This window comes from Pithys albifrons, chromosome 13 (genome assembly GCF_047495875.1).
Source record: "Pithys albifrons albifrons isolate INPA30051 chromosome 13, PitAlb_v1, whole genome shotgun sequence".
In the NCBI taxonomy this organism is placed as follows: Eukaryota; Metazoa; Chordata; class Aves; order Passeriformes; family Thamnophilidae; genus Pithys; species Pithys albifrons.
The window spans coordinates 5,859,881-5,869,594 of record NC_092470.1 but is presented as its reverse complement, the minus strand read 5'-3'; the positions used below and the strand labels follow the sequence as shown (position 1 = coordinate 5,869,594).

The following is a 9,714-nucleotide window of genomic DNA, read 5'->3' as shown; positions in this document are numbered from 1 at the left end:
CAAATTGTCACCCTGTACTGGGACCATGACAGGATCCTGTACTGGCATACTGGTGACCTTGTGCTGGGGCACTGGGGAGCCTGTGCTGGGCTGTGGGGACACCGTGACAGCTGTGGGGGACCATGAGGGGATCTGCACTGAGGATGCTGGGGATGGTGTACTGGGGACACTGGAGCTGCTGTGCTGGGCACGCTGGGCATTCAGTGTTGGGATCCCCAACAGATGGGAACAGGTGACAGCCATCTGGGGACCCAAAATGGTCCCTCCTGTGGTGGGACCATGGAGGGATCCTGTGCTGGGCTGTGGGGACACTGTGACAGCCATATGGGGACCCAAAACAGTCACCCTGGACTGGGGACACTGGGGACACTGTGACAGCCATATGGGGGCCTAAATGGTCCCCTGTACTGGGGACACTGGGGACCCTGTGCTGGGCCATGGGGACACTGCGGGGGGACTCAACATGACCCCCCACAGGGTACCTTGTGCTGGGGGCTGCGGTGACGCCACGCTGGGAGCAGGGGGGGCCTGTACTGGGGGCACTGCGGGCTCTGCGGGCCCTGCGGGCACGGGGCCCGGCCAGCCCCGCATGTCCCCGCCGTGCCCGCCCCGCCAACCCCGCTCCGGTCCCAGCCGGGGTGCGGGGGGTGCCGGCGGTGACGTCACGGGCGCGCGCGGTGACGCGGTGTGACGTCAGGGCGGCCGCCCCCCGGCAGCATGGCGGCGGCGCCCGCGCCGGCCGGGCCGCGCTGACATGGTGAGGGCCGGGGGGACGCGGGGACACGGCGACATTCGGCACGGCCCGCGGGGCAGTGGCGGGGGGGGGAAACGGGAGGCGGGCAGCGGCCCTCCGTGTCCCCCCGACTCCTTCCGTGTCTCCCCGAGTCCCTCCGTGTCCCCCCGAGTCCCTCCGTGTGTCTCCTTGTACCCCCGAGTCCTTCCGTGTCCCCCTCTCTGTCTCCGTGTCTCGGTGTCCTCCGGTTCGGGGCGAGGATGGGGCTGGTAGGGGAGGGAACCCCATCGCGATAGGCCGGGACCCCCCGGCAGCTCCGTGCACGGTCCCCATCCTGTATCCCCATTCTGCATCCCCATCCTGTATCCCCATCCTGTATCCCTATTGTGCATCCCCATCCTGCATCCCCATCCTGTATCCCCATCCTGTATCCCTATTGTGCATCCCCATCCTGCATCCCCATCCTGCACCCCCATCCCGTTGTCCCCATCCTGCTGTCCCCATCCTGTATCCCCATTCTGCATCCCCATCCTGTATCCCCATCCTGTATCCCTATTGTGCATCCCCATCCTGCACCCCCATCCCGTTGTCCCCATCCTGCTGTCCCCATCCTGTATCCCCATCCTACTGTCCCCATCCTGTATCCCCATTCTGCATCCCCATCCTGCACCCCCATCCCGTTGTCCCCATCCTGTTCCCCCATTCTACCCCAACATCCTGCTCCCCCATTCCATTGTTCCCATCTTGCTGTCCCAGCCTGTTCCCCCATTCTGCTCTCCCCATCCTGCTCCCTTCTATTCTGCCCCCCCATCCTTTCCCCCAGTCTGCTTCTCCATTCTGCTGCCCCCCAAATTACTCTTCCGACCCTGCTCCCTGCATCCCACTGCCCCTATTCCACAGCCCCATCCTGCTGACCCCAAAGCACTCCCCTCATCCTCCTGCCCATCCCACTGCTCCCCTCATCCTGCATCCCCCAATCATTTCCCCAATCCACTGCCCCCAACCCTCTCCCCAGAACCAGCTCCCCCAGTTTCCTCCCCTTGTTTCACTCCCTGGTAAAGTATCCCACCCAATCCACATCCCAGCCCTCTCCCCATGTCCTCTCCCCCATCCCTGCTGCCACCCAACCTTCTCCCCCCTATCCCACTGTCCCCACCACTCTGCCCCAGGACCTCAAGGGCCAGTACTGGACGGACGATGACTCCGACGGGGACAATGAGTCCGAGGAGTTCCTGTACGGCGTCCAGGTGGGTGCTGAGTCCCATGGGTGCCATGGGGGGCTCAGGGACCCCCAGCCCGAGCCCAAGCGCGGGGCTGTGGGGGCTCCGTGTGTGACGGTGCCGTGGGTGCTGTGCCGCAGGGGACCTGCGCCGCCGACCTGTACCGGCACCCGCAGCTGGACGCCGACATCGAGGCAGTGAAGGAGATCTACAGTGAGAATGCCGTGGCCGTCAGGTGGGTGCACCCGCTCACCTGGCTGTGCCATCCCTGGGCACCCAGACATGGCACTCCTGGAGCATCCAGCTGTGGCATCCCCAGGCACCCAGCTGTGCCACCCCTGGGCACCCAGCTGTGCTGTATCCAGGACACCCAGCTGTAGCCTCCCTAGGCCACCTGCTTGTGGGATCCCTGGGCACTCAGCTGTGCCACCCCTGGGGCACCTGGCCATGGCATCACCAGACACCCGGCAGTGCCATCCCTGAGGCACCTGGCTGTGGTACCCCCAGGTATCCACCAGTGCCATCCCTGGATTACCTGGCTGTGCCATCTCCAGAGCAACCCACTTGTGCCATCCCCAGCATGCCATGCCATGCCCAGGCACATTGCCATCTTGAGCACCCAGTTGTGGCACCCTGGACACGCAGCTGTGCCATCTCTGCAGCACCCAGCTGTGCCATCCTCGGGACACTCAGCTATGGCATTACCAAGGCACCTGGCTGTGCCATCTCTGCAGCACCCAGCTGTGCCATCCTCAGGACACCCAGCTATGGTATTACCAAGGCACCTGGCTGTGACATCTCCAGGCATCCAGCTGTGCCATCCTTGGGGCACCTGGCTGTGCCATTGCCAGGGCACTCAGCCATAGCCCCCGTGGGGCACCTGGCCATGCCATCCCCTGAACACCAGGCTGTGCCATCTCCAGGCACACATCCACAATCTGGGCACTCTCCCCATGCCATCCCAGTCTTAGGGGTGTGCACACTCAATACATGGGGAGTCACCCATGCTGTCACTGTCCCCCAAGCCTGCTCACCCTGGCAGGGTGGGCACTGGGCCGCTGTTCCAGCACCGTGCCAGCCTACCCATGCCATGGCACCACGTGTCTTCACAGGGAGTATGGGACCATCGATGACGTGGACATCGACCTCCACGTGAACATCAGCTTCCTCGATGTGAGTCCCTGGGATGTGCCCAGCAGTGTTGGCACAGGGAGGCTGGGTGGGCACACACACCTGGGGGGTCCCCAAATCCCTTCCCCAGTCTGTGTCCCCATGGCTGTGCCAAACCACGGCTGTGCCAAACCGCAGCTCTTCTGTGGCAGGAGGAGGTGGCGACGGCGTGGAAGGTGCTGCGGACGGAGCCCATCGTCCTCCGCCTGCGCTTCTCGCTCTCCCAGTACCTCGATGGCCCCGGTGAGCGGGGATGGGCCGGACATGGTGCCCCCTGTGCCCTTGGGACAGGCACAACAGCGGCACCAATGACTCGTCCTCCTCTCTCCCTACAGAACCATCCATCGAGGTGTTCCAGCCATCTAACAAGGAGGGCTTTGGGCTGGGTCTGCAGCTGAAGAAGTAAGAGCTGAAACATGGCAGGCACCCAAGGGTGGGGTGGAGGTGGCCCCCGGAGTCCCCATTCTGCCCCCAACCTGGCCAGGTGCTGCATGTCCTTGTGCCACCACCTTTTACCCGCCACACAACCCTGTGCTGGGCTCACCACTGGCTGTGGGTGGGGAAGAGAAGGGGCTGGGGGGTGGCTGGGACCACCTGAGCACCAGCTGAGGGCACCCATGCCACCTCTCTGCCAGGATCCTGGGCATGTTCACATCCCAGCAATGGAAACATCTCAGCAACGATTTCCTGAAGACCCAGCAGGAGAAGCGGCACAGTTGGTTCAAGACGAGCGGCACCATCAAGAAGTTCCGTGCTGGCCTCAGCATCTTCTCCCCCATCCCCAAGTAAGACCCTGGCACTGTCCCCAAGGCACCAGCCCTCTGTCCCTTCAGCCTGGGTGGGGCCTGGCACTGTGCCTCTTTTCCCACATGGATGCTGCTGCTCCCCACCACAGCCCGGGGAGGTGGAGGTTGCCCCTAACAACTGGCTGAGGGATAACTTTGGTGCTGGGTGATGGAAGTGGCAAACTAGGGTGCTCAGGGACATTCTGTGCCCACAGGTCTCCCAGCTTCCCTGTTATCCAAGATTCGGTGCTGAAGGGCAAACTGGGCATCCCCGAGGCTCGCGTGAACCGCCTGATGAACCGCTCCGTGTCCTGCATGGTGAAGAACCCCAAGGTGGAAGTTTTTGGCTACCCCCCCGCCAGCACCCAGGCAGGTGTTGCCCCCTTCAACATCCTGGTGGGTGCCACCCCGCCTCGGGGTTTGCTCTCCTTTCCCTTCCCTGGGACTCCTCTGGGCTCAAATCACTTGTTGTGGGGTGCTGGGACTCCCATGGGGTGTGGGGAGCCCCTGCAGAATTTCTTGTCCCCAGCAACCTTGGGTGCTCATGGGGAGCTGGGACCCGACTGGGGGGTCTGAGGGGGTTTTACCCCCTCTTGGTGCCATGTCCCTGCTGTGCCAGGGGAGTTGGCATAATGGGGTCCTACTGTGCTGGGGAAAGGTTGGCATGTTGGGAGTCCCACTGTGAAGGGGGAAATTGGCATGTTGGGAGTCCTGCTGTGATGGGGGGTTGACTTATTGGGGGTCCTGCTGTACTGGGGTGGGGTTGGCATGTTGGGGTCCCACTATGACAGGGGGGTTGGGGGCTGCCGGTGCCACGCAGAGCTGGGGGTGCCTGTGGGAAAGGGGATAACGCAGCTGGCTCCGCTCTGGCTCCGTCGCAGGTCGGCGGCCACTGCAAGAACATCCCTACGCTGGAGTACGGCTTCCTCGTCCAGGTGAGTCCTGCATCCTGCTCAGCCTCATCCCGCTGCCCTGAGCATCCTCCCTGCTGCCCCATGTCCTGCTCAGCCTCATCCTGCTGCCTGGAGCATCCTCCTCTCTGCCCCACATCCTGTTCATCCTCATCCTGCTGCCCTGAGCATCCTCCCTGCTGCCCCATGTACCATTTTTCCACATCCCACTGCCCCATGTCCTGCTCATCCTCATCCTGCTGCTGCCCAGAGCACCCTTTCCACTGCTGCATGTCCTACTGAAATCCCTCCTGCTGCCCAGACCATCCTCCCCACTGCCCCACATCCCCCTCATCCCCATCCCACTGCCCAGAGCCTCCTCCCAGCCCCGTGGCCCTGGCAGGGACCGACTCCCACCGTCCTGCCCTCAGATCATGAAGTACGCGGAGCAGCGGATCCCAACACTCAACGAGTACTGTGTGGTGTGTGACGAGCAGCACGTCTTCCAGAATGGCTCCATGCTCAAGGTGGGGTAACAGGGGCTGGTGGGGCACGGGCTGTGCCCCCGTGTCCCTGTCCCAGCCCTTCCCACACTCCTGTCCCTCCACAGCCAGCCGTGTGCACCCGGGAGCTCTGTGTCTTCTCCTTCTACACCCTGGGCGTCATGTCGGGCGCGGCCGAGGAGGTGGCCACAGGCGCTGAGGTAGGGGCTGCGATTGGTGGGGACCCCACCAACCCCTCGGGGCGCTGCCCCTTCACCCCCTGCTCTGCCCCAAGGTGGTGGACCTGCTGGTGGCCATGTGCCGCGCTGCCCTCGAGTCCCCTCGCAAGAGCATCATCTTTGAGCCTTATCCCTCCGTGGTGGACCCCAACGACCCCAAAACTCTTGCCTTTAACCCCAAGGTAAGTGCTGGGGGCAACACTCCCCTGTGCTGGGGGGTATTGGAGCTGGGGGGAGCCCCCAGGACCCTTCTGATGGGGAGCCTTGAGGACCCCTCTGATGGCAACCTCTCTCCTGCCCCACATGTAGAAGAAGAACTACGAGCGGCTGCAGAAGGCCCTGGACAGTGTGATGTCCATCCGGGAGATGACCCAGGTACGTGGTGTGGCCCCACAGCCTCATGTGAGACCCCCTGAGCGTGGAATCCAATCCCAGGGTGGCATTTTGATGCTGATCTCTGTCCACCCACAGTTGGGTGGATTCTGGGGGACCCATCTGCACCTCTTGCCTTTGCCAGGGATCCTACCTGGAGATCAAGAAGCAGATGGACAAGCTGGACCCCCTGGCCCATCCTCTCTTGCAGTGGTAAGGACAGGGGTGCTGTGGCCCCGTCCCACTGCCCCACAACCCCCAGGACAGGGGATAGGGTGGGGGGCAGCCGGGCATCCCTGTCACAGCTCCTTTAGCTCCTTTATCCTGGGGGGTCACAACCATCCCATAGCATGAGGGCAGGTTTTGACCTGGCTCCAAGCCCAGCCCTGCTCCCAGGGGAGTGTGGGACCACCCCATCTGACTGTCCTCCTCTTCCTCCTCCTCCACTTGCCAAGGATAATTTCCAGCAACAGATCCCATATCGTCAAGCTGCCTCTCAGCAGGGTAAGGGGCCTGGCTGGGCTCTGAGGGATGGAGAGTATGGAATGTGGGATATGGAAGGAGTGATGAAGGGTATGGGAGGTGGGGTGAAGGGTACAGGAGGTGGGATGCAGGATGTAGGCTGTGGGCTGTGGGATGCAGGATAAGGTGTGTAAGGATATGGGGTGGACCAGAGAAGGGTTGGGACATAGGACACGTCCCTTGGGATGGGGACTGAGCTTGGGAAGCTTGGGAGGCTGGATATGGTGTATAGGGTGGAGGATGGGCTGTGTGGTGGGGGGTCCATGGCCCTCTTGGCAGTCCTGGAGCAGCCAAAGCTGGGCTGGGCCGAGCACGGGGCCAGGCGGCCGTGCATGATCTCTGTCCGTCTGTCTGTCTGTCTATCCGTCCGTCTGTCCTCTCTCCCTGCCGGCGATGCCACTGCTCTTCCTGTTCCCCTGGTAGCAGCTGAAGTTCATGCACACCTCCCACCAGTTCCTCCTGCTCAGCAGCCCCCCGGCCAAGGAGGCGCGGTTCCGCACGGCCAAGAAACTCTACGGCAGCACCTTCGCTTTCCAGTGAGTTACTGGCGGGGGGACAGTGGGAGCCCCCAGGTGGGCACTGTGGGGCTGATGTGAGGCTGACATGGGGATGACGTGGGGCTGACATGGGCTGGCTTTTTCCAGCGGCTCTCACATTGAGAACTGGCATTCCATCCTCCGCAACGGGCTGGTCAACGCTTCCTACACCAAACTGCAGGTACCGGCACAACCCAGAGCACCAGGCAGGGAGGAAGGGAGGCAGGGAGGGGGACAGGCAGACAGGGACAGGGACAGGCAGACAGGGAAGGGGACAGGCAGGCAGGGAAGGGGACAGGCAGTGGGAAGTGCCAGGCTGCCATTGCTGTCACCGTGCGTGAGCTGTCGGGGTGGCCCTGCCGCGCTCACCCTGGTGTTTTCCCGCAAGCTGCATGGAGCAGCCTATGGCAAGGGCATCTATCTGAGCCCCATCTCCAGTATTTCCTTTGGATACTCAGGTAAGAGGCTGCCTGCACTGCCCAGTCCTGCCTGCGCTCCCGTCCCCACTCTGTGCATGGGCCCGGGCAGGTTCAGCATCGCGCCGGCCAGAGCAGCCACGCGGGAGTTGGCGTGTCCCACATCCATCACCTGCACCAGCCTCTTCACAGCCAGGCTGGGGCTTTCCCACACACCAGGGAACAAAACCCCCAATGATTTCTAGGCTCCAGAAGCTGCTGCTCCTGCTTTTGGGGGGTTCCCAGGGCATGGCCACAGGGTGGGAGCGCTCAGCCATCCCTGTCTGTGGCACGTGTCCCCTTGTCACCCCCGTGGTGTTCTGGGGGTGACGGCCACCGCCTCCTTCTCTGCAGGGATGGGGAAAGGGCAGCACCGGATGCCGTCCAAGGATGAGCTGGTGCAGCGGTACAACCGGATGAACACCATCCCCCAGGTGACAGGCTGGGGAGGATGGGATGGGGATCTGCCACCCACGGGGGTGGGGACAAGGTGTGACAGTGGCTGCTCTCCCCACAGACGCGCTCCATCCAGTCCCGCTTCCTCCAGAGCCGCAACCTGAACTGCATCGCGCTTTGCGAAGGTTTGGGGACACGAGGGGGTGACAGGGGGCACAGGCAGCACCCACAGGCTCACTGGGCAGGTGGAGGAGGGAGGGAGGGTCCCCCGATGGGCTGTGCCCAGCTGGGCCCTCCATCCCCCATCCCGTGTCCAACAGCCCCTTCCCCTGGCAGTGATCACCTCCAAGGACCTGCAGAAACACGGCAACATCTGGGTCTGCCCCGTCTCAGACCACGTCTGCACCCGCTTCTTCTTTGTGTGAGTTCTGGCTGTGCCACCTTGCCAGCACATGCGGGGCCCCCTGGGGACAACCCCTCACCCCCCTCCTCCCCTTCCAGGTACGAAGACGGCCAGGTGGGAGACGCCAATATCAATACTCAGGACCCCAAAATCCAGAAGGAGATCATGCGTGTGATCGGGACTCAGGTGTACACAAACTGAGTGGTGGCAGTGGTGGGACCCCCGGGACCCCCCGGGCACCGAGCCGAGCCCCCGGGCAAGGCCGAGCGGGATTTGAGCCCCCGGGGCAGGGCAGAGCCGGGCCCGGCGCCGGCGGCTCCACCTGTACATAGGCGTCGGGCACCCCGTGAGCACCAGGCGGGTTTGGCGGTCCCTTGTCCCCTCCCTGTCCCGCCCTCGGTGTCCCCACCCTGTGGCAGCGCAGAGGAGGCCACGGGGGCTGGCGGGGCCGGGGGCTGCCCCTCCTGGCGTTGGCAGCAACGGCGTTTTTAACGATGAGAAACAGAAGCAAAAAAATAACAAACAAAACAAACCCAAAAACACAGAAAAAAACGAAAAAAGGAATGTGTGTTGGTGGATTGAACTGAGGTTAAAGTCTGGGGCGTGGGGAGGGCAGGGGATGGTGGGGAAGGGATTGGGGCACAGGGAAGGGATGGGATTATGGGGAAGGGATCCGATCGAGGGAACTGGATGGGATTGCAGAGAAGGGATGGGATTGTGAGGAAGGAGAATTGTGGGAAAGGAATGGGGACACTGGGAAGGGATGGGCTGGTGGGGAAAGGATAGAATTGAGGGGAAGAGATGGACTCATGGGGAAAATCTCACAGTGTGGCTTTGGGAAAGGGCTGGGTCTCAGGGAAGGGAATCCCACAGCCATCACACCATGGCAAAGGGATGGTGCTGTGGAGTGAGGCCCACATCATGGAGAAGGGATTGTGCCTTGGGATGGGACCACCCTAGGGACATGGGACTCCACTGAGGAGACCCTGCAGGGACTGGGGCTGCAGCAGAGACCCAAAGGAGAAGGAACATCCCCGGGATGGTGTTTTATTTCAGCCCAAGCCAATCCCATAACTCCACAGACACAGGCAGTGCCGGCATGGCTGCATCCTGCTATGCCCAAACCTGGATGAAAATCCACTGGAGAAGCCCTGGAGGCTGCCAGGGCTCAGCATGGGGGTGGCAGGGCTGGCTGGGCACTGAGGTTCCCCACGGTCTGAGGGCTGTCTGGGTCAGTCACAATTTCAGCCAGGATTGATAAAGGAAATTAAGAATTGACATAAAAATTATCCTGGTTTTATACAGTCACTGGCTGAGACCGGATGGGCTCATCACACCGATAGGTGCAGCCTCAGTGTCACCTCTGCCATGTCCCTGCCCTCTGCTCCCCCCTACAGGGCTCCCGACATCTGTCCATCCCCACTTGTCCCACACCAGCTGCTCCATGTACCCAAGGGCCACCCAAACCCAGGCCGGTGACTGCCCCCTCACCACCCGCCCTGCCACCCACC

At 62.6% G+C, this 9,714-nt stretch overlaps 1 protein-coding gene across 5 annotated transcripts; it reads left to right on the top strand.

The window, feature by feature from the left end:
- The first annotated feature begins 697 nt into the window (after positions 1–697).
- Positions 698–8,798, top strand: PARP6 (poly(ADP-ribose) polymerase family member 6). Of its 5 annotated transcripts, none has more exons than XM_071568180.1 (22): positions 698–757; positions 1,903–1,980; positions 2,094–2,188; positions 3,066–3,126; positions 3,276–3,366; positions 3,459–3,525; positions 3,759–3,908; positions 4,124–4,277; positions 4,790–4,843; positions 5,230–5,325; positions 5,409–5,501; positions 5,576–5,701; positions 5,829–5,894; positions 6,037–6,104; positions 6,347–6,395; positions 6,840–6,949; positions 7,058–7,130; positions 7,338–7,407; positions 7,759–7,838; positions 7,922–7,985; positions 8,137–8,221; positions 8,302–8,798. In XM_071568180.1, exons 1-22 carry the CDS (start codon positions 755–757, stop codon positions 8,402–8,404), a joined length of 1,836 nt encoding a protein of 611 aa, XP_071424281.1. In that variant the 5' UTR covers positions 698–754; the 3' UTR covers positions 8,405–8,798. The 5 variants fall into 5 exon arrangements, 4 of the variants coding, with proteins under 4 accessions (XP_071424281.1, XP_071424280.1, XP_071424279.1 ...); XM_071568179.1 differs by having other exon boundaries at positions 6,837–6,949; XM_071568178.1 differs by having other exon boundaries at positions 4,124–4,304.
- Positions 8,799–9,714: the final 916 nt, after the last annotated feature.

What these genes read in the sequence shown, in the direction of transcription:
- PARP6 (XM_071568177.1), top strand. An exon ending in ATCTTCTCCCCCATCCCCAA is followed by an intron (nt 3,909 to 4,123) that starts GTAAGACCCTGG and finishes CTGTGCCCACAG; the next exon opens with GTCTCCCAGCTTCCCTGTTA. An exon ending in TGCACCCGCTTCTTCTTTGT is followed by an intron (nt 8,222 to 8,301) that starts GTGAGTTCTGGC and finishes CTCCCCTTCCAG; the next exon opens with GTACGAAGACGGCCAGGTGG.